Source organism: Trachypithecus francoisi, unplaced genomic scaffold (assembly GCF_009764315.1).
Source record: "Trachypithecus francoisi isolate TF-2019V2 unplaced genomic scaffold, Tfra_2.0 Contig01705, whole genome shotgun sequence".
In the NCBI taxonomy this organism is placed as follows: domain Eukaryota; kingdom Metazoa; phylum Chordata; class Mammalia; order Primates; family Cercopithecidae; genus Trachypithecus; species Trachypithecus francoisi.
The window spans coordinates 540050-562795 of record NW_022681450.1 but is presented as its reverse complement, the minus strand read 5'-3'; the positions used below and the strand labels follow the sequence as shown (position 1 = coordinate 562795).

Here is a 22746-nt window from a genome sequence, read left to right as displayed (position 1 = left end):
GCCTGATTCCTGTTCACTTAATTGGTCCTTCATAAATGGCAATCATTATGACTGAGTCATTTCTCAGGGCCTCAGTTTTCTTATCTGTAAAATGGGGATAATAATGTCTAATGTTTCATTGGGTTGTTCTGAGGCCTGAGTAATAATATCTAGAAAGCATTTTGGAAATTACAACATATCCCTCAAAATGAGCATTTGCTACCATTGCCCACCTCATGTCACCACACTTGACTGTGAGCTCTTGAGGGTGGGAACCCAATCTGGCTGAGTCCTTCCTTCCTTCCATCTGTCCATCTGTCCTTCCTTCCTTTTCTTTCTTTTTTTGGAGACAGAGTCTTACTCTGTCTCCCAGGCTGGAGTGTCATGTTGCAATCATAGCTCACTGCCATCTTGACCTCCCATGCTCAAGCGATCCTCCTGCCTCACCCTCTCAAGTAGCCTGGGGGCTACGGGCATGCATCACCACACCTGGTTATTTATTTATTTATTTTTAGAGATGGGGTCTCACTATGTTGCCCAGGCTGGTCTCGAACTCGCCTCAAGCCATCCTCCTGCTTTGGCCTCCTAAAGTGTTCGCATTATAGGCATAAGCCATTGTGCCTGGCCAAGTTCATTCTCTTCCAGACAACTAACCACTTCCAGCTCCTGCCCAGATACTCTGCTGAGCTTCAGCCTCAAATATGCATCTGCTTAGTTGGTGTCCCCATGTGGATGATTAATAGACTCTCCAAACACTAACATGTCCAAAATGAAACTGCTGGCTCCCTACCCCAGCCTTCCAAAACATCCCACTCCTCCCGTCTTCCCCAACTCAGGAAACCACGTCATCACCACCCAGCTGCTGAAGCCAAAATCCTAGGAGTCATCCTTGACCTATCCAATCAATACAAAATAGCAACCAGGACACCCATCCTCACCCTCCTGGCTCAAGCCACCCTCATGCCCCATCTGTATGCCTTCAAGGACTTCCTACTGGGCTCTCATTTCTACTCCTATCCCCTGCAGTCCATTCTATGATTAGTACAGTCACTCCACTAGGGCAAGCTCTAAAGATGGGAGTAGGGGTGGAGGAGGTGGCCATTCTCCAGTGTGGGTTCTTCTCTGGACCCCCAGCGGTTGGTCCTGTGACATGGAACCCAGGAAGTTGTGGAGATCAGGGCAGAACACCACAAATGGAGAATGATTCAACAGGGAGAAAAAAAATACCTACATATGGACTGCATGTTATATCACATGCTACCTTATGCTAAAATTCCAGGACAGACAGGCAACAGCAGATCCCAACCCCGGAACCAGTGGGAGCAACTGGCATGCCTGGGCCAGGCTCCTGTACTCCAAGGCCCTGTGGATGAACTGACCACACACCTCCAGGTGGGCAGTTTTGACTGGCCTGGTATGCACTGCCCTTTCTTCAACTTACTCAAGCAACAGAACCCATCTCTTTTAGGGGTTACACTTTCCCATCCTCAAGTCACGATGTCCAGGTAGGGCTGAACTTGCCTTCTCTGGGGTCGAGGGCAAGGACTCAAACCTAGCCAGGTGACGTGTTTTTGTTTGTTTTATTGAGACAGAGGCTCACACTGTTGCCCAGGCTGGAGCACAGTGGCACGATCTTGGCCCACTGCAGCCTCCACTCCCTGGGTTCAAGCAATTCTCTTGCCTCAGCCACCCAAGTAGCTAGGATTACAGGTGCATGCCACCATGGCCGGCTAATTTTTGCACTTTTAGTAGAGACAGGGTTTTACCATGTTGACCAGACTGGTCTTGAACTCCTGACCTCAAGTGATCCGCCCACCTTGGCCTCCCAGAGTGCTGGGATTACAGGCCTGAGCCACCCCACCCAACCCAGGGGACGTGTTTTATCTCCCTGGGCAGGATAGCTGCAAATCTGGAAATGCTGACACTGATTATGCCTGCCCTACAATGAAACAGGGAGACAGACCCCTGGAGCTGGGCCTGATATTCCAGGCCAGGCCTTTTCAGTGACCTGAGCCAAATATTCCTGAGTCTTCTTCAGCCACCTGGACTTGGGCTTTGGCTCCTCCCTCCCAGTTCATCCATCCCTATTTGTGCCGCTGCAGCCTGCCCTGCTTTCTCACTTTGCACTTGCCACTCCCACGGCCTGGAAGCCCCTTCCCAGCAAACTCCTTCCCATTCCCCTGAGTTCAGATCCCACCTCGTCCTGAAAGCCTGGACAGATGTGGGTCCTGATTCCCTCAGACACACATCCCATTTCTTTTCCCATATTCCCATCACACTCAGTTGGTTTCTTTGGGAAACTCACTTGCTAGGTCCTAGCAGCCTAAAAGATTTTTGTCAAGCTTTATTTGCCATTGTCCTATTAGGAAAATAGGATTTTTTCCCCCTACTCTCCAATAAAAAATGATGTTTTAACTGTTAACGTAAGTTTTCAATCAATGCCTGCCCTTACCCCAGACATTCTGAAATACTTCCCTGGAGAGATATCTTTCCTACCCTTGACTGAAAATCTGCTGCAAAACATCCCTCATTGATTCGGTAAATATCCACACAGCCCCCTCGGTAGAAGATATCACACTGAGCAATGGACAGACAAATTATAAAACTGTATTATAATTGCCCCTTCGGCCGGGCACGGTGGCTCAAGCCTGTAATCCCAGCACTTTGGGAGGCCGAGACGGGCGGATCACGAGGTCAGGAGATCGAGACCATCCTGGCTAACATGGTGAAACCCCGTCTCTACTAAAAATACAAAAAACTAGCCGGGCGAGGTGGCAGGCGCCTGTAGTCCTAGCTACTCGGGAGGCTGAGGCAGGAGAATGGCGTAAACCTGGGAGGCGGAGCTTGCAGTGAGCTGAGATCTGGCCACTGCACTCCAGTCCGGGCGACAGAGCGAGACTCCGCCTCAAAAAAAAAAAAAAATAATAATAATAATAATAATAATTGCCCCTTCATCTGTACAAGCTAGGAGATTGCAGGGAAGGATCCTGCCAAACTGTTTGATCAGCATTACTCTGGAAGCTGACATCAGAGGGATGGAAGGGGCACTTTTCCTTGGTACTTTATATAATTTCAAAGGGACAGCATTTATGAGTGTTTTTTACTCTTTCCTGGGCTTCTTAGTATCCTTCAAGTGGAACATTTCTTAGTGGCTGACTGATGTGCTTGCTCTACTGCAGGACGGGGAGCCCCTCAGGGGCAAGGATGGCTGTGACTCACTCCTAAGTCTTCAGCTTCCTGCCATGGCCTGACACACAGGAGGCCAGGAAATGTTTGTGGAATGACTGCAGGATCAGAGCTTAGCAGGCATGAGAAGTGGACTGGGGGGTGGAGGGCATGAGATGCACCCCGGGAGAGCCATCCAAGCCTAGGAGCCAGGGAAGGCTGGAGCAGTGGGTAGGTAAGTCAGGAAGAGCTGGTCCCTCTGAAGCCTGGGCCCGGCATGGTGCCCATAGGAGGTGCCGTTGTAGAAATGATGTCAAAGGGCAACACAGTTTGTGAGAAAGAATTCCCAGAAAACAAACTTGGCCCAGCTTCGCACTTGTTGAGGACAGAAAGGGAAAGATCTGAGCTGAGGGGAGCTGGGGAAGGAGGAGTGAGAGGAAAGGAGAAGGGGTTTAAGGAGACCTTGACAGTCAGGGCCTGGGCTGGACGGCAGGTGGTGGAGGCTCAGCGTGCTGCTGCTGGGTCCCTGGGGAGCTGGGGGAGGTGGCTCTAGGAGTGCACAGGCAAGAATGTCTCTGCTTACAGAGGTGGTGGCCTGGCTGGGTCTGTGCTAGGCTGCCCTGTTCCGCCTTCTATCCTCTAGTCTTTGTTCCTTCAACTGATATTTCCTCAGACAGATTCAGGCACAGCTGAGGGAGGGAAGTCATCACGACTTCCTAGAGGTGTGGACTCCTGGGTTGGGGCTTAGATGAAGAGAAACTGTCCAGGTAAAGGAAGGGAGCAGACTTCCACAGAAAAGACAGAACAAGAGCAGGGCCACTGAGATGTGAAAGAGCCCAGCCCCAATGAAGAGCCCCAAGCCCTTGGCGTTGCTCAGTAAAGGGTTGTCTATGCTATGAGGCAAATGGAACACCTGCTGCTGGAGTCTCTGGTGGCCGGGGTGGGAGGGGCTAGAAACCATGTTCCGTGAAGGACAGCTAAAAGCAGCAGCCGCGGATCATGTGGTTAGAGCCCTGGACTTCCAGGCTGGCTCTGCCACTCCTGCTCACAGCATAATCTGGGGCAGGTCACTTTGCCCCTTGGAGCCTCAGCTGTGGGGAGTATTCATGGGTGCAAAGAGGCCACCACTGGCATGGTGCCTGGAACGAAGGTGGCACCCAACAGACTAAGTTACTGTTACTTGGAAAGTCAGCTATTGAAAGGCTGCGTTTGGGCCGGGCACCATGGCTCATGCCTGTAATCCCAGCACTTTGAGAAGTCAAGGCAGGCAGATTGCTTGAGCTCAGGAGTTTAAGACCAGCCTGGGCAACATGGCAAAACCCTGTCTCTACAGAAAAATATGTATATATAAAAAAATCAGTTGGGCATGGTGGCATGCATTTGTAGTCCCAACTACTCAGGAGGCTGAGGTGGGAGGATTACTTGAGCCCAAAGAGGGTGAGGCTGCAGTGAGCCATAATCACACCACTGCACTCCAGCCTGGGCAACAAAGCAAGACCTCATCTCATTTAAAAAAAAAAAAAAAAAAAAAAAGGCTACATCTACAAGAGCCATCATGGAGCCATGGGCCCAGTTTACAGAGTGTCTCTAAAGAACCAGGCCCAGTGGAAGGAAGTTCTAAGGAGGCAGGTATCAGCTCAGCTTTAAGGAAAGTCCCAAATGGAAGCATTGGTCAAGAATGGAACGGGCCATTATTGGGGTGAACCGTATCAAGGGAACAGCCTCACCAGGGCTGGACAGCTCCCTGCATGGACAGCATCTATATCTAGGGTTCTGTGGAAGCAGTTGGATGGAGTGAGAGAAAAGCCTTTTGTGGAGCAGTCACTGAGGGAAACGCTAGTCTGAGGGAAGTTTAACAGGTGGCTTTGCTGTAGGGCTTCCCAGGACCTTCACTGCCCTGAAATGTGGCCACAACTCTAAGGCTTGTGGAAACCAGACAGACAACATGAATGGGTGACGTGGGAAGGGGTGGACAGGAGTGGGCTGGAGACAGCTGCCCTTCGGAAGAGGAAGCCTACTCAGCTCCCACTCTGCTCCCTTGGCTGTCCTTATGGGAACTCTATTGGCCACTGTTAGGGGTTAAATTGTGTCCCCAAAAAGATATGTGGAAGTCTTCACTCCTGGTACCTGTAAATGTGACTTTACTTGGAAACAGGGTTGCAGATGTAACCAAGTTAAAACGAGGTCATCGGGGGGGCCCTAAACTAATGACTAGTGTCCCTACAAGAAAGAAAAATTTGAATACAGAGACAGGTGCACAGAGAGAAGATGGCCATGTGACAACAGAGGAGGCAGAGATCGGAGTCAACCATCTACTAAGCTACGGAACACCAAGGATTGACAGCATCATCGGAAGCCAGAAGAGTCAAGGATGGATTCTCCCTGGAAGCCTTCAGAGAGAGCACGGCCTGCCGACACCTTGAGTTTGGACTTGTGGTTGGCGACAATGTTTCTGTTGTCTTAAGCCACCAGTTGGTGGTATTATGTTATGGCAGCCCTAGGAAACTGAGACAGCCACTAATTCATGATTAACTATGGACTAGCAAAAGCTCGAGTCGGGCAGGTGATGCAGAACCTCCTAACTCATAGATCACGGGCCCCTTTTTTAGAAAGAGCATCTTGTTGGATAAGCCAGGGGACACGATGAGGGTAGGGCACTCGTTCTTATTCTCAGCCTTTTGTTTTGTATCCACATGGTACCATTCACGGGAGTGACTCCTGGTTTCCTTACCTGTAAGTTGAGGACAACAATCTCAACCTCCCAGGAGGCTGTGAACTCCCAGCGAGATGCATAGCAAGCACTGCCCCCGACACACCACTAGAGGAAGGATTATGATGTGGGATATTCCTTTCTGTGAGTCTCACTTTACCCTACTGTAAGAAGGGACAGCAACATCTCCCAAAGCTTCCTAGGGTTGCTAGGAACTGCCTGGCACGTGGCTGGTGGTCAGAACCAGTCAGCCCCTTCCCACACACTCACTGTTTCTGCATGTCCTTCGCTGCAGGGAGCCTGGTCCCCAGTGGCTGCCCTTACCTGTGCTGTGAGCTGGATGGGTTGGGACAAGGTGAGCTGTGGGGTCCCAGGGGACTGGCTGGCAGGCTGTGGTGGTGGCAGGTCACCCCCCGCAGAAGAAGCTGGGGGCTGCGAGGTCGAGGAGGAGGCAGAGGAGGAGGAGGAGGAGGAAGTAGAAGAGGAGGCGGAGGCGGCGGCGGCGGCAGCGGCGTTAGCAGCAGCGGCGGCACTGGACTGCTGCACGGCGGCGGCCAGGAGCTGGGCCTGGGCTTGCTGCAGGAGGAGCTGCTGCTGAGCTGGCATCAGTGCCGTGAGCTGTGGGGTGTCGGGGACAGCAGCGGTTGGAGCAGGGGGTTGAAGAGGAGCAGAGAAGGCAGAGAGGGGTTAGTGCCTAAGCCAAGCAAGTAAGGGGACAAGACCTCCTGGAGGACAGAAGAGGGCAAGAGGCAGGCGTGAGAGAGTGGCCATGGCCTTGGTGGAACAGTTCATCCACTAGCCCTGTAACAGATGAGGGGTGGCTGGTTTGTCCGCTGGTCCCCATCCTTCCCCGAGTACTTACCCCAGCTAACTGGCTGCCCGTCAACATGAGTTGGGCCTGGGGCAGATGAGGCTGGGTCGGCTGGGGGGGCAGGGGTGCTGCTGGGGCTGAATCGCCACTGGGGTCTTCAGCCTTGATCTGGGGGGGAGAGAGGCAGGGTCCGGGACCCCAGAATGTTAAGTGGAGGCCAGAGAGAATGCCCACCTGTGAACCAAAGAGAGGGCACATGTGTGGCAATGGCAATCAGGCTGGCACAGGAGGAGCAGACTGGGGTGTGGATATGAGGGTGTGGCCTGTGGTCCTGTACTGACCGCTGGGAGCTTCAAACCACTCCTCTGGCCTCCGTTTCCTCATCAATCAGATAGGGCTAACACAACACCTGCACCCAAACTCCCTACAGGAGAAGTCCCCTTTGCAGAGCGCTTTTCCACTCCTGAGAATCAGTTTCCCTGTCTGTAAAATGGAAAATAGTGGCCGGGCATGGTGGCTCACACCTGTAACCTTAGCACTTTGGGAGCTCGAGGTGGGTAGATCACTTAAGGTCAGGAGTTCGAAACCAGCCTGGCCAACATGGTGAAAGCCCATCTCTAAAAAAAATAAAATAAAATACGAAAAAAGGAAAATAGTCCCACTGGGCACCTGGGAGGTCAAATAAGCGGGTTCTGGGTCCTACAGCTTTCATCTGTATCACATAGAGGTGCGTCGCTCTTGCTTTTTTTTCTTTTCTTTTCTTTTTTTTTTCTGAGACAAGATCTTGGTCTGCTGCCCAAGTTGGAGTGCAGTGGCATGATCACAGCTCACTGCAGCTTCTACCTCCCAGATTCAAACAATCCTCCCACCTCAGCCTCCCGAGTAGCTGAGACTACAGGTGCCTGCCACCACACCTGGCTAATTTTTAAATTTTTCTGTAGAGACAGGGTATCACTATGTTGCCCAGGCTGGTCTTGAACTCCTAGGCTCAAGCGATCCTCCTGCCTTGGCCTCCCAAAATGTTGGGATAACAGGCATAAGCCACTGCACCTAGCCAGGTGCATCTCTTATTTGTCCAATGAAGTAAGACTTTGTTGGAAGAAAAGGTTTTCAGGTATAAGAAAAACCACCACCTTGGAACCTGGGCTACAAACTCAGAAGCTCACAGAAATGAGCACAAATGAATGACAGGAGTAGGGGTGGATGGAGGTGGGCTGGAGAGAGTGCCTGCCTGAGTGGAAGTCTTATCTGGCTCGCCACTCTTTTCAAAATCTAGAACAAAAATACTGGCAGAATAAGCAAAGCACAGCGTTTGTCCTGCACTGTGGACAAGCCAGATGTGGCCCAGGAAATGCCAGGCTTCAGCCTCCGCCCCTGTGGTCCACAAAGCCTCTCCATGTCTCTCTGAATATGATATGGACACATCTTGCACCATACACACAGAACAGACGACCAGCATAGAGCCACCCTGGCCTCTTCTGCTCCTAGGTAAAAAGCCAGACAACAGCAGTTGTTGGCTGAAAGGACTATCGGCTGAAGCACACACAGTGGTGGGAGAAGGCATGGCCTGATGGATTACATACCCTCAGGCCTAAAGTGGACAGTGGGATCATCCTTCAGCCTGATAGCCCAACACCATTTTGTAAAAGGAAGTCCAGAGAGGGAAAGCAACTTGGGCAAAATGACACGGCGTGTTGGTAGGGGGGTGATATTTGAAATGTGGACACAGACAAACAGAGGCCAAGGAAAGGCCAAATAACAGACAGTGAATGGCATGTCCCAAATTATGGAATATAAGCATTAGAAAGTTTAAGAGCTACAGAGGCCAAGTGTGGTGTAATCCCAGCATTTTGGGAGGTTGAGGCAGGAGGATTGCTTGAGGTCAGGAGTTTGAGACTAGCCTGGGCAACAGAGCAAGACACTGTCTCTTAAAAAAAAAAGAGAGAGAGAGAGAGGTTAAAAAAAAAAAAGAAAAAGAAAGTGCTGCAGAGATGCAGCATGAAATGACACTGAGTATGAGAAGTCAGAGTAGTGGCTATCCCTGGCAGGGGCATTAAGGACCTCTGGAAGGCTGGTCGTGCTCTGCTTCTTGATCTGGTGCTAGTGACATGGGTGTGCTAAGTTTCTGAAAGTTCGCAGAGTCATACATTGAAGATCTATGTGTGTTTTTAATGTGTATCATATTTTAATACAAAGTTTTTTAAAAAACAGGTTGAGCGTGGTGGCTCACCCCTTAATCCCAGCACTTTAGGAGGCTGAGGCGGGAGCATCACTTGAGGTCAGGAGTTCAAGACCAGCCTGGCCAACGTGGTGAAACCCAGTCTCTACTAAAAATACAAAAATTAGCCAGGCATGGTGGCACACACCTGTAATCCCAGCAACTCGGGAAGCTGAGGCAAGACAATCACTTGAACCCGGGAGGTGGAGGTGCAGTGAGCCGAGATTGTGCCACTGCACTCCGGCCTGGGCAACAGAGCAAGACTCCGACTCAAAAATCGCTTGAACCCAGGAGGCAGAGGTTGCAGTGAGCCGAGATCATGCCATTGCACTCCAGCCTGAGTGACAGTGTGATACTCCGTCCCAAAAAAAAAAAGTTTTTAAAAAATAATGTTGAATGCCATGGTGAGTACACTATTCCCTTTTCAGTGCTTTTTCATTGTTTCTGGTTATCTTACAGTCTCTGACTGGTGCTTGAATGTCTTTACCATCTCTCCAATACTAGCTAATCTCCACTTTTATTTTAATTTAATTTTTTTTTGAGACAGGGTCTTGCTGTGTCACCCAAGCTGGAGTGCACTGGCACCATCAGGGCTCACTGCAGCCTCGACTTCCCAGACTCAAGCAATCCTCCTGCCTCAGTCTCAAGTAGCTGGGACTACAGGCGTGCACACCCAGCTAATTTTTGTATTTTCTGTAGAGACAGGGTCTCACTATGTTGACCAGGCTGGTCTTGAGAACTCCTGAGCTCAAGCAGTCTACCTACCTTGGCCTCCCAAAGTGTTAGGACTATAGGCTTGAGCCACTGCACCTGGCCTAATCACTTTTATTTATTTATTTTTTTTTGGAGCTGGAGTCTCCCTCTGTTGCCCAGGCTGGAGTGCAGTGGTGTGATCTCGGCTCACTGCAACCTCTACCTCCTGGGCACAAGCAATTCTGCACAATGCCTCAGCCTCCCAAGTAGCTGGGATTATGGGCACTCACCACCATGCCCAGCTAATTTTTGTATTTTTAGTAGAGTTGAAGTTTCATCATGTTGGCCAGGCTGGTCTCAAGCTCCTGACCTCAGTCCGCCCGCTTTGTCTCCCGAAGTTTTGGGAATACGGGCATGAGCCACCATACCCAGCCCTAATCTCCTCTTTTAATAAGCAGAGAACAGGCCTCTGAGGTTTAGACCCTTCGGCACACAAGAGACTCTGGGTAAATTTTAATAATCATCGTATTTATTTCCGTGGCAAGTGATTCTGGTTTTCCATTTGTGAAATTTCCATTTAAAAAACATTTATTTAAAAAGCTGTCGAAAACTAAGCCAGTTCATGAGCTGGTAATTGTTGAAGCTGATTGATGGCTATCTAGGGAGTTTATTTTCATTATACCCTTCTCCCTATTTCTGTATCCACTTCACATTTTCCATAATAAGGTACTTTTTTAAAAAATTGAGCCAATTAACAAAATTATATGTAAATAGTTGCACACAGTGGTCTTATGCCTGAGACCGTGACAGGAGCACATGAATCACTTCAGTTAGGGAAAGACTGACACAGAAGAGATGGAGAGAAGTTGAGCGGCAACGGCCAGAGAAACAGGGCGAGTTGTGGACAGAGCCCGAGGCCAGGAAGGGGAGGGAGAAACCTTTCCCTTGGTCCCACTGGCATCCCCAAAAGAAGGAGGTCTGCTGCCAGTCTGAGAACAGACTGCAAAGATCTGATTCAACTGAGGACAGGGTGGGGGCAATGGATAGATGTTCTGCTCTGAGGGCTAAGGCAAGAGCCAAACCTGCCATCAGAGGGTCAAGGAGGTCAAGATCGAGAGCCCGTCTCCCCTGGATCCCGTTCAAAGCGCTCAGCACAGAAGCAGGACACCCGTTCACAAAGCACTTTTGTCCTTCCCTCTCACGGTGGCAGGGGGATACACCAGACACGGAGGCAACCACAGAGGCCATCCCATCCGACTGCCCCCTCCCCCCGACCAATGATACCGAAGAGGAAACTGAGAGGCCCAGAGAGGGGAAGTGACTTTCCCATGGTCACAGAGCAAAGCTGTAGCAGGGTGGGGAGCAGTTCCCAGCCTCCCACCCCATCCCTCAGCCACCGCTGGTCAGGGTCTGGAGTCCTGCTCACACCTTCTCTGCCCCCACGTCCAGTGCTACCTTCAAGCCTCTGGACCTGCCTGCTACCCCTGGACCAGGATGGAGGGTGGAGACTGGGGCCCAAGCAAACCCCAAGAAGCCCAGAATGCCAGGCACAGGGCCCCATCTGGATGTGGAATTTGCACTGCCTGGCTGCTTCCGGCCTCCCTGTCATTCTCTCCTCCTGCATCCCTACAGCTATCCTCAACTGGTGCCAGCCCCCCACCCCCACCTCAGCTGGCCACTAAATGTGTATATTGGGGGACAGGGGGTGGTGCAGGCCCCTGTTGGGTCAGGGAAGTTGGGATGGGGGCGGGCCTTTGGCTTCCTGTTGTTCATCGCCCTGGGGCTCTGGGGGGGATTTCCCTGGCCACCCCCACCCCCTAGGGAAGGGGAAGGAGCCTGCGTGAGTCACAGGCCTGGGGTGGGAGCCCAAGAGTGAGAAGGGGTGGGAGGAACCTCGTTACCAAGGTACCAAGGCTCAGTGCTCTCTCAGCCCTGGGACTGAGGCAGGCCTCCTGAGGACCCTCTTCCAAGCGCTGCCCGCTTCCCTGGCTGTTCTGACAGGTGCTTACCTTTGTGCTGGGGCCAGTTGGGGACACAGAGAATGGGGAGGTCTTATTCTGGGGGTTCTGCAAAGAGAAAGTAGGGGCAAGGGGATGGGAATAGTGCAGTGAAGCAGCTTCTGACCACCCCAGCTCCCTGTCCTCCTACCACAGGTGGCACACAGCCCCCTCTGAACCCCTCTCCCCATTCCTCCCCATCCCCTCCCGCTTATCCACTCCCTCCTAACCTGATGATTAGTGTCTGGTCCATTTCTTTCAGTGTCTGCAAAGAGAGGGAAAGGATGTGCTGTCATCAGCCACCCCCACCACACCTATCCCCTCCCAGCCCTCTTCCCATCTGCCCCACTTCCCCTGCCCACGGTGACCCCTGCCCCCCTGCTCCCTGCCCACCCACCTGTGTGCTCTGATGGGGAGTCCAGACCTTGCTTCTCGGCCTCCAGGGGCTTAGACATTCTTATTTCTGGGGACAGAGGATGAATGGAAGTGGGGTGAAGGAGGGGAAGTCAGGAGGGCTCTCGGGCCCCCGTTCCACCACACTCCCCAAGCCTTTCCCCCAAATTCCCCCCTTACCCCCAGCCACCTTGGAAGTGTCTCTTCCCAAGAGACATGTCCTCTGTTCCAGGCCTCTGCCCTCCTCTGGCAAGATGAGACACAGCCCTCAGGCCTTGGGGGATCCTGCCTTATCCTTTTACTCCTCCAGAAAGTGACAGAGGGGTGTTATCCACAGTGCAGCATAGGGCAGGGCAGGAGGTGGAAGGTGGTCATGAGAAGGTATCAGCTGCCCAGGAGGAGGCTGGTGACGTCCCAAAGGAGGGAGAGCAGCCCTGGGCCTCCTCCTGCGGCGGGCCGCCCAGGCTCCCGTCCTGCCCTACCAGGTTTCAGGTGAGACATGTTTTCCACTCTGAGCGGGGCCTCAGAGATGTGATGGGGCTGCAGCGTCCCCAAAGGAGGCAGTTGTCAGATCTCTGCGTGTGTGTGATTCAGCCGCCCTCTGGCCCTCTCCCCACCCCACCACTTTCCCCATCCACATCTCACTCCCACCTGGCCTTTCTTCTTATGTTTAGCACGCTGGCCTAGCAGACCCACCCTGATCCTCTGTCACCCCAGCCCCATTCAGCTCTACCCCTGAGCTTGTCCTCCAGTCGAAACCGGATCTGGGACTTCAGGCTTGAACCCCAGCTGCAGCCTCAAGTCTACCCTGTAATACAACCCCCGGGCTCCCTAGGCCCAGGAAATGAAAGGAGGCAGCCAAGGGAGGATGGCAGGCAGCAAGCTGGGCACCAGGAGACATAAACCCACGGAGACAAATGCCTGTCCTCAAAATGCTCCGATACTTTTCACAGAAAGGCGAGTGCTCACCAGTGCCAAGCACAGAGCTAGATATGACTCACACCTCACATTAGTGGTTAGTGCTAATATTACCACGTTTTACAGAGGAGGAAACTGAGGCTCCAAGAAAGGATGTCACCTCCCCAAAAGCATGGCAAGACAGTAGACATGCCCTGACTGGACCCCTGGTCTTCATGACTCCAGGGCTCCTACTTCTAATCAGATCCACTCTAGTCTAATGGCCCCCAGTCCTGACTTCTAGCCATCTCATCTCCAACAGTCCCCTCGCCCAAGCTCATCCTGAAACTGAATCCAATCCTTCCTGGTCCTCGACCCCAGGACAAATCTGGCTTCAGCCTGACCCATCCTTAGTCCACTTACTCACCTTGAATCCCAAGTTGTGCCCAGATGGTTCAAGTCCTTCATCTGACCTTGACTGCCAACTGTACTGAGACCCTGTTCCTGATCCAAACTCTTCCCACAACTCACTCCAAAATCCCTACCTAAACCATGACTCCACCCCTACTAAAGGAGCTGTCCAACTCTAGTGTGCTCTGCACCAAGATACTTAAAGAAGACAGCTAGGCCAGGCACAGTGGTTCATGCCTGCAATCCCAGCACTTTGGGAGACTGAGGCAGCCAGACCTCTTGAGCCCAGGAGTTCAAGATCAGCCTAGGCAACATGGAGAAACCCCATCTCTACTAAAAATACAAAAATTAGCTGGGCACGGTGGCATGCACCTGTAGTCCCAGCTGAGGCAGGAGAATCGCTTGAACCCAGGAGGTCAAGGCTACAGTGAGCTGTGACTGCACCACTGCACTCCCGCCCAGGTGACAGAGTGAGACCCTGTCTCGAAAAAAAAAAAAAAATATATGGAGCTAAAGTGAGGGAAAGGAAATAGGAAGAACTCAGTAACTGCAAAAAAAAAAAAAAAAAAGAAGTCTAGAAACCTTGCAGTTGAGGATTATTCAATGTGAAATGCTGCTTGAGTTTTAAATTCCTAATTAAAAAGACAGGTCGTGCATTGCTGGTGGGAGTGTAAATTGATACAAGCACCATTCAGAAAAGTTGAAAAGATGCCCTCTCCCTACAATGCAGCATGTCCACTCCTGGACATCTGCCCAAAAGAAACACGTGTCCTGGCCGGGCGCGGTGGCTCAAGCCTGTAATCCCAGCACTTTGAGAGGACGAGACGGGCGGATCACGAGGTCAGGAGATTGAGACCATCCTGGCTAATACGGTGAAACCCCGTCTCTACTTAAAAATACAAAAAACTAGCCGGGCGACGAGGCGGGCGCCTGTAGTCCCAGCTACTCGGGAGGCTGAGGCAGGAGAATGGCATAAACCCGGGAGGCGGAGCTTGCAGTGAGCTGAGATCCGGCCACTGCACTCCAGCCTGGGTGGCAGAGCAAGACTCCGTCTCAAAAAAAAAAAGAAACACGTGTCCTGCCCATCAAAGGGCATAGGCAGAAATGCTTCTGCAGTCTTTTCATAACAGCCCCAAACTGGAAACAGCCCAAGGTGAATGGATAAACAAAATGTGGTATGTCCATACAATGAAATACACCACAGTAATGAAAAAGAACAAACTCCTGCTTCTTATACATGGCCAAAGCTTGGAGACATGAGGCTGAATGAAAGATGCCAAACACAAAGGCAGACGTAATTTATGATTCCAATTACAGGAAATTCAAAAACAGGCAAGCTGATAGCTGATGATCACGGTCAGATGAGCAAGCTCCTTGAGGGTACTGACTGGGAAAGGGTATAAGCCTGCAGCAGGTGAGAAAGGATCTTGTTTGGTGGTTACAGGGTCCTCACATATGCAAAAATTCATCAAGCTGTACACTTAAAATTTGAGCACTTTATATACATTATGTTTTAACAAGCAAGAAAACATTTAAAAGCTAAAAAGCAAAAAAGCCAGCACACAGTCCCATTAAATGCACACTGCACCAAGGCAGGTAGATAACTTGAGGCCAGGAGTCTGAGACCAGCCTGGGCAACATAGGGAAATCCCCGTCTCTCCAAAAAATAAAAAAGTTAGCCGGGCATGATGGTGGTGGGCACCTGCAGTCCCAGCTACTCAGTAGGCTAAGATGGGAAGATTGCTTGAGCCCAGGATGTTGAGGCTACAGGGAGCCGTGATTGCACCACTGCACTCCAGCTTGGATAACAGAGCAAGACTCTGTCTCAAAAAAAAAAAAAAGATGCAGACTGCTGAGGGTGGGGGTGGGGAGTAGGTGCCCAGGATGCTACCAGAGCTCAGGTCCTGTTTCCTGGCCCTGGGGACAGGGCATTAAATGGCTACTGATACAAGATATAAGAAGGACAAGAAGGGAGCTGGGCGGCAAGTGTATCCTGACTCTGGAGCAGTAAAGGAGGGAATCCTGCCTGATCCTAGTTCTAATTCACCCAGACCTTAGCCCTACTTCAGACAACCACTAACTCTAACCTGGTCCTAAATCCCACCCCTCCTTGCATTCCTAAAACTGCAGCCCCAGCCTCCTCTGGCCCCCTTCCCTCCAGCGGAGGTCCACATTGCCTCAGGGCAATCCTTTTCTGGCTCCTCCCTATCTCCTGGAGAAACAACCAGGCTGATGGGCCTGGCCTCCAGGGGCTGGCCCACCACCCTGTACTGCTCTTCTCTTGCAGCTCATGCACAGTGCTCTTCAATCACGTCGAGCATCTCCCCCTGCTTGGGGGTTCTGCTTGACAGAGAGCAGACTGTGCAGGTTCCACACTCCTACCTAGCTGGGCATCCCTCTCCCATCCACAGATCCGGGCAGCCTCAGACCCCTTGCCAGCCCAACAAGTCCACACTCATCCTTAGCCTCTGCTATGGGCTAAGTTGCATCTCCCAAAATTCATACACTGAAGTCCTAATTCCTGGTACCTCAGAATGTAATTGTATTGGGAGATAGGGTCTTTAAAGACATAATTAAGGTAAAATAAGGTCATTAGTGTGGACCTTACTGCAATCTGACCGGCATCCTTATAAGAAGAGGGGGCCGGGAGCAGTGGCTCATGCCTGTAATCCCAGCACTTTAGGAGGCCGAGGTGGGCAGATCACCAGTTCAGGAGTTCGAGACTAGCCTGACCAACATGGTGAAATCCTATCTCTACTAAAAATACAAAAATTAGCCGGGTGTGGTGGTGTGCACCTGTAATCCCAGCTACTCAGGAGGCTGAGGTAGGAGAGTCGCTTGAGCCCGGGAGGTGGAGGTGGCAGGTGGCAGTCAGCCGAGATCACACCACTGCACTATAGCCTGAGTGACAAAGCAAGACTCCGTCTCAAAAAAAAAAAAAAAAAGAATAGAAAAAAGAAAGAAAGAAAGAAGAAGGAGAAGAAGAAGGAAGAAGAAAGAAGAAGAGAGGAAGAAGAAGAAAGAAGAAGAGGAAGAAGAAGAAAGAAGAAGCAGCAGCAGCAGCAGCAGCAGCAGCAGTGGAAAGGAAGAAGGAGAAGGAGAAGGAGAAGGAGAAGGAGAAGAAGAAGAAATTAGGTCACAGATGGGAACAGAGGGAAGACCATATGAAGACCCAGGAGAAGACCAGCTGACCACAAGCCAAGAAGAGAGGCCTTGGAAGAGGCCAACCCTGCTGACATCCTCTCCTCTTCTCTAACTTACAGCCTCCGTAATTGTGAGAATGAATTTCTCTTATTTCAGTCACCTAGTCTGTGGTACTTTGCTGTGGAAGCCCTAGGAAACTAAGACGGCCTCTCACAGCCCCTGCCCTCCTGCTGTCCCATCCCTGAGCCCCCAGCTGTGACTGTCTGTGTCCAGGTTCCTTCCCCACAAGACCAAGGCAACAGGCCTGGTCTGACTCATCACTGGGTCCCCAGCATCACAAGCCCAGAACAGGTTGTAACTGTTTGCTGAATGTCCCTCTCTGCAGCAGTCTCTGTCTCCTATTACTTCCCACCCCTGTCCTACTGTCTCCCTGCTATTTATTTATTTTTTTTTTTTTTTTTTTTTTTTTTTTTTTTTTTTTTTGAGACGGAGTCTCGCTCTGTCGCCCAGGCTGGAGTGCAGTGGCGGATGTCAGCTCACTGCAAGCTCTGCCTCCCAGGTTACGCCATTCTCCTGCCTCAGCCTCCTGAGTAGCTGGGACTACAGGCGCCCGCCACCTCGCCCGCTAGTTTTTTGTATTTTTTAGTAGAGACGGGGTTTCACCGTGTTAGCCAGGATGGTCTCGATCTCCTGACCTCGTGATCCGCCCGTCTCGGCCTCCCAAAGTGCTGGGATTACAGGCTTGAGCCACCGCGCCCGGCCCCTGCTATTTATTTTATTGTATTTTTTTTTTTTAAGACAAGAGTCTTGCTCTGTCAGCCAGGCTGGAATGCAGTGGCACAATGACGGCTCACTGCAGCCTCGACCTACTGGGGTCAAGCTATCCTCCTGTCCCAGCCTCCTGAGTAGTTGGGACCACAGGTGTGCACCACCACATCCAGTTAATTAAAAAAAAATTTTTTTTTGTAGAGATGGGTCTCTTTATGTTGTCCAGGCTGGTCTCAGACTCCTGGGCTCAAATGATCTTCCTGCCATGTCCTCCCAAAGTGCTGGGATTACAGGTGTGAGGCACCAAGCCTGCACTCTGCCATATAAAACATTTCCTGAGGCCTTGGCATGGGCTGTTCCCTCTGCCTGGAACACTGTTCCCCAATCTGTCTACCTGGTGACCCCCAACTCATCCTTCAGAACCCAGCATAAGCTCTGTTTTCTTTTCTTTCTTTCTTTCTTTTTTTTTTTTTTTTTTTTGAGATGGAGTCTCACTGTGTTGCCCAGGCTAAAGTGCAGTGGTGCAATCTCAGCTCACTGCAAGCTCCGGAGGTCTCCTGGGTTCAAGCAGTTCCCTGCCTCAGCCTCCCAAGTAGCTGGGATTACAGATGTGTGCCACCACGACCAGTTAATTTTTGTATATTTACTAGAGAAGGGGTTTCACTGTGTTAGCCAGGATGTTCTCAATCTCCTGACCTCATGATCCACCCGCCTCAGCCTCCCAAAGTGCTGGGATTACAGGCGTGAGCCACTGCGCCCGGCCATAAGCTCTGTTTTCTATGAAACAACCACCTTGATGCCTCCAGCTCCCAGCCAGGTCTCTCTCCAGCTCCCCCTACCCTAGCACGTCCCCTTGTCACTGTCTTAGACACTGACTGTAGCTAGCCGGGCCCCAGTATGTCTCCCCTATCAGACCGGGAATTTTTCAAGGGCAGGTCTGATCTCAGCTTCCTAAACACTGCCCAGCAGAAGACATGTGGATCAGTGGCCCCAAGGTCCTGATCTCCCTCCCCCAGGCCTTTGCCTCTGCTCCTCTCCCACTTGGATGACCCTTTCCTTCTCTACTGGCAAACTCTTGCTCCTCTTGAAGGTCCAGCTCACATGTCACCTCCTCTGCGAAGTACACCCTGATTCCCCAGATGGTCAGTGTCTGTCTCCTCTGGGCTTCACTGCCCCTGTACTGTTCTCCATCACATCCTGATCATCCCAGGCAGAGACCTCCACCACAACTGTGGGCTCCACAGGAGCCCAGGCTTGAGTCATTGCTGCACAGGCCTAGGAGTATGTCTTTGAAATGAATGAATGCATTTAGGAATCCCCTAACTGACCAGGGCCCAATCCTGTCTAAAACAAACCCCTATTGCTACTGTCACCCAATATCCCTAAGAAATCTTAACTTAAATCTTTAAGGTAAGATTTCCTCTGCAGGGACAGTGGCTGGAAAGACAAGAATGGTTTGAGGGAAAATTTTTCACCATTCTGTTACCCTTATTCTCCCCAAATTCTCCCAACCACTCCTACATATCCCTGCATACCCCCTGCCCCACACTTGGCTGGGCCACAACGAAATGGCCAACTGCTACCCTTTGTCCTTTCTCTTTCCACCTCCCCTGTCAGAGCTCAATCTGAGAGAAGGGTCAGATTATTTCCACCAGAAATGAACAGGGAGCTCCATTTCCACCGTGGACTAAAAGCCAAATGATGCCTTAACAGAGACTCCAGGGCACTGGCAACCATGGACTTAGAGAGTCTGTCAAATGGCTCAGCCTCAGCCTCAGCCCAGGCACAGATGCCCATCGCCTGTCACTCAACTCTACAGAAATATTGATGCCTGTTCCCACCCTAGACTCTCTGATTTCAGTGGTGCAGGGTGTGACTTGGGCATCCAGATATTTAAAAGTCCCTCCAGGTGATTCTTTTTTTAGACGGAGTCTCACTGTTGCCTAGGCTGGAGTGCAATGGTATGATCTTGGCTCACTGCAACCTCTGCCTCCTGGGTTCAAGCGATTCTCTTGCCTCAGCCTCCTGAGTAGCTGCAATTACAGGCATGCACCACCATGCCTGGCTAATTTTTGTATTTTTAGTAGAGACAGAGTTTCGCCATGTTGGGCAGGCTGGTCTCAAACTCCTGACCTCAAGTGATCCGCCCACCTCAGCCTCCCAAACTGCTGGGATTACAGGTGTAAGCCACCACACCCAGCCCCCTCCAGGTGAGTCTAATGTGCTCCATCCCCTGGCACCTTCAGAAGCCCCTCTCAAAGCCTCATTCACACATAAAAAATTGGTTGGTTATGTATGGCCATTTCCACCCCTCATCATAGGTAATGTGTAATATTTTACGGGAACTGGAAGAGAAAAAGCAATGCATAGCCCTACTAGGTCCCTTGGAGCCATGTTGCCCCTTGAATCCCACCTTCCTCAGGTCAGAGGGCCCCCCCTCCACAACCAGGGCTGCCCAGCCCTGAGCTCACACTCGCTTGCCCGACTGCCCCAGGCCTAGGACTCTGGGTCCTCTCTGCCCTCCCACTCCTCCCTCCCCGGACTTTCACTTCTCCTCTGCATTTCCCCCCGCCAGTTTTAGCAGACTTAGACCAGCTTCTCGTTAGCACTTACCGAAAATGCGGCTAAATATAGAGGACCCAAGGACTGCCCCTCACCCCTCCTGGCCCCACTTGTCCTGTCCCCTGGGTCCCCTGCTTCCGCAGCCTGCTTCAATTAAGGGTACGGCCTGGGAGCCCCTGTGGGCAGGTTGGTGCTGCCGGGAACCTCTGTGGGCCCAGCTGGCCGAGTGTCCGTCCTCCCCAGAAGCAGCACCTCACCCCTCCCCACCCCACAGCTGTCCCTGGGTGGCCTCAAGGGAGTGAACATTTCTGAGCTGTCAGGAGGGAGGGATGGAGATACGGGCAGCAGACACAACAAGAGAGGTGGCCCCACAGCTGTGCTGACAGCAGGCAAGAGCTGCCAACAGTACACACCCCATGGCCACAGCCAGGCAAGGCCCTGGCCAACACACTACAAGAAACAGATGTGCACAGATTCCAGACAGGAATATGAACAGGTTTGCAGATACGACACATGCCCATACATGATGCCATGGGCATATATGCAAAACACACACCCAGATGTGTGTACACACATGCACTTACACACACTGTCACACTGAGTGACACACAGCCAGCAAGACACACACAAGAAGTACACAAAACTCACACACCTGAAGTCGAACACAGATAGACACACAGACACCCCCCTACATACTATACCCAGTAACTCACAGACTCAGACATGTGTACGCACACATGTACTTACACACATGTACTTACACATGTTCTCACACCAAGTCACACCAGTCCAGCCAGAGGTACACACCCAGACATGCACATGTTCACACAGAGTCACACATGCGCACACACACAAGTGCACACACATACACCCAGAGTCACCTCATCCTGGAAGATGGCCAGGGCTGACCTCTGAACCCAGTTCACAGGTGTGGAGTCTGAGAACAGGCAGGGTGAGTGATCTGCCCACAGTCACACAGTGTATTAATTCATGTCCAGGCAGGGAAAATCCACCCCAGTCTTCCCAGGCAGGGCTGTTCTGTGAGAAATCCCAAGTAAAGAGTTTAGCCTACTGCTCAGCACCTCTGAGGTCCCCATTTAACCCCAGAGAGGAATGAGTCAGTGGGAGCAGACACCCAGGATCTCTGTGTCTACACGGTATGGACACACATACATATACACAGTTGCATACACAGTCACCTCAACAAATAAACACATGTCATCCTGCAAATAGTCTTCTTTTCATCCCACCCCTCTCCTCACCGCCTTTGCTTGCTCATACCCACTCATCCTTCATATCCCTGCTTAGACACCCTCTTCCTCCAGGAAGCTCTCCTTGATACTCCACCAACTAAATCACATGTTTTCAGGGCTCCTACAATCCCCTAATACCTCCTTGTCCTGGCCCGATCCCTCTACCTATATTCCCCTATCCTGGCCCTGACCCCTCTGTGTGGGCCTCCCCATACCAGCCCCAACCCCTCTACCTACATCCCCCCATCCCAGCCCTGACCCCTCTGCCTGAGCCTCCCCCACCCCAGTACTGACCCCTCTACCTGGGCCTCCCCCACCCCAGCACCGACCCCTCTGCCTGGGCCTCCCTCAACCCAGCCCCAACCCCTGTGTCTTTGTCTCCCCATCCCACCCCTGACCCCTTGGCCTCTGCCCCCCACCCCAGCCCTGACCCTTCTGCCTGGGCCTCCCCCATCCCAGCCCTGACTCCTCTGCCTGGACCTCCCCCATCCCAGCCCTGACCTGTCTGTGCTGTCATTGGTGACAGGTCTGTCTTCTCCAATAAACTCGGAGCTCCAGGAGAACAGACCTGAGCTACCCTTTCCACTGTATTTCCAACACCCAAGACAGAACTGCTCAATAGATACGTGTTGGTGGAGGACACGGGGGTGCCCGCACACAATGGCACATATAGGACAGCATATACCACCAAACCAAGACTCACGCCCATGGTCATGCCTACACAGCCACAAATGAAACAGGCATGTAGGGCTGAGTGCTTGCCATGTTTCAGGCACTGTGCTAAGCATGCTACATGTATTATCTTATTTAAGACTCCCATCAACACTGCTGAGTGACAGCCATCACCACCTTGTACCGTGCCTGGAGCACAATGTTCACTCAGTCAACTGACATTTGGTGGAGAAGGCATTTAATAAGCACACAAACAAACACATAATGAAATTCCCAACAGTGATAAGTGCTGTGAAGAAAAGATAAAGCAGGGTGAGGGGACTGAGAGTGACAGGATCAGTGCCAATTTAGATGGGGAGGTCAGGGAAGGCTGCCCTGAGGAGGTGAGGTCTGAGGTGAATGAGGTGAAGAAGTGAGCCAGGCGAACATCACCCCACAATGCCACACACAACAGCCCCCCACACTCACAAGCACAGAGCAGTCCCACTCAGAGCACTCAGAACTACTGCACACACGCACACGCACACCCGTACCAGATGTGCACACACACACTCAAAAGGGAATGACATCCCCCAAGTCCAGCAACTTGGCATTCCAATCCATTTGCAGCCCTTATCCAAGGATCGCCCATGTCACCCACCCCACTGGTTCTCCACATGAGGGCCTGCTACCAACACCCAGCTCCCTCCCTCCTGTCCCAGACCCTTCCAAACAGGGCAACAGAGAAGAGAAGAGGTTGGAAGTTCCAGTGCCTGATGTGGAACAGGACGGCAAAGAGGAGCTGTGGGGGTTGGAGGAGACCCGGCATGGGAGAGAGGGAGGTGCTAGAGTACAGAGAAGGACAATGGAGACAGCTGAGGAGGAGGGGCAGGGAGGGCCCACAGAGCAAACCTAAATGTGCTGCCTGTCCTCTGAGCAGTGGCGCAGGCACCAGCCCCCTTACCTGGAGCCCCCATGCTGGAGTGAACCATGCTGCCCGCCCCGCCAGGGCTGGGGGAACAACTGTGTCATCTCCCCACCCTCTCTGGGGGCCGAACCCTCCCTGCCGGAAGTCACTCAGGGAGGAAACCACA

The 22746-nt window shown here is 51.9% G+C and overlaps 1 protein-coding gene across 15 annotated transcripts in view; it reads right to left on the bottom strand.

Moving 5' to 3' along the window:
* POU2F2 (POU class 2 homeobox 2) overlaps positions 1-22739 on the bottom strand; it is a 46484-nt gene extending 23745 nt beyond the window's left edge. For 6 of the 15 annotated variants that reach the window (XR_004434050.1, XM_033197924.1, XM_033197980.1 and 3 more), the window contains exons 1-5: positions 22617-22739; positions 11971-12036; positions 11804-11838; positions 11586-11642; positions 6717-6899 (exon numbers count right to left, since the gene is read on the bottom strand). Coding sequence is in view for 14 of the 15 variants with exons in the window: in XM_033197924.1 (XP_033053815.1) it covers positions 6717-6899; positions 11586-11642; positions 11804-11838; positions 11971-12036; positions 22617-22644 (369 nt within the window). In the remaining variant the exon portion in view is untranslated. Of the gene's footprint in view, positions 1-6716; positions 6900-11585; positions 11643-11803; positions 11839-11970; positions 12037-12146; positions 12271-20629; positions 20787-22616 lie in introns of those variants that run through there. The other 9 variants (XM_033197988.1, XM_033197990.1, XM_033198010.1 and 6 more) reach the window with 5 other exon arrangements.
* Between the last annotated feature and the right edge of the window lie 7 nt (positions 22740-22746).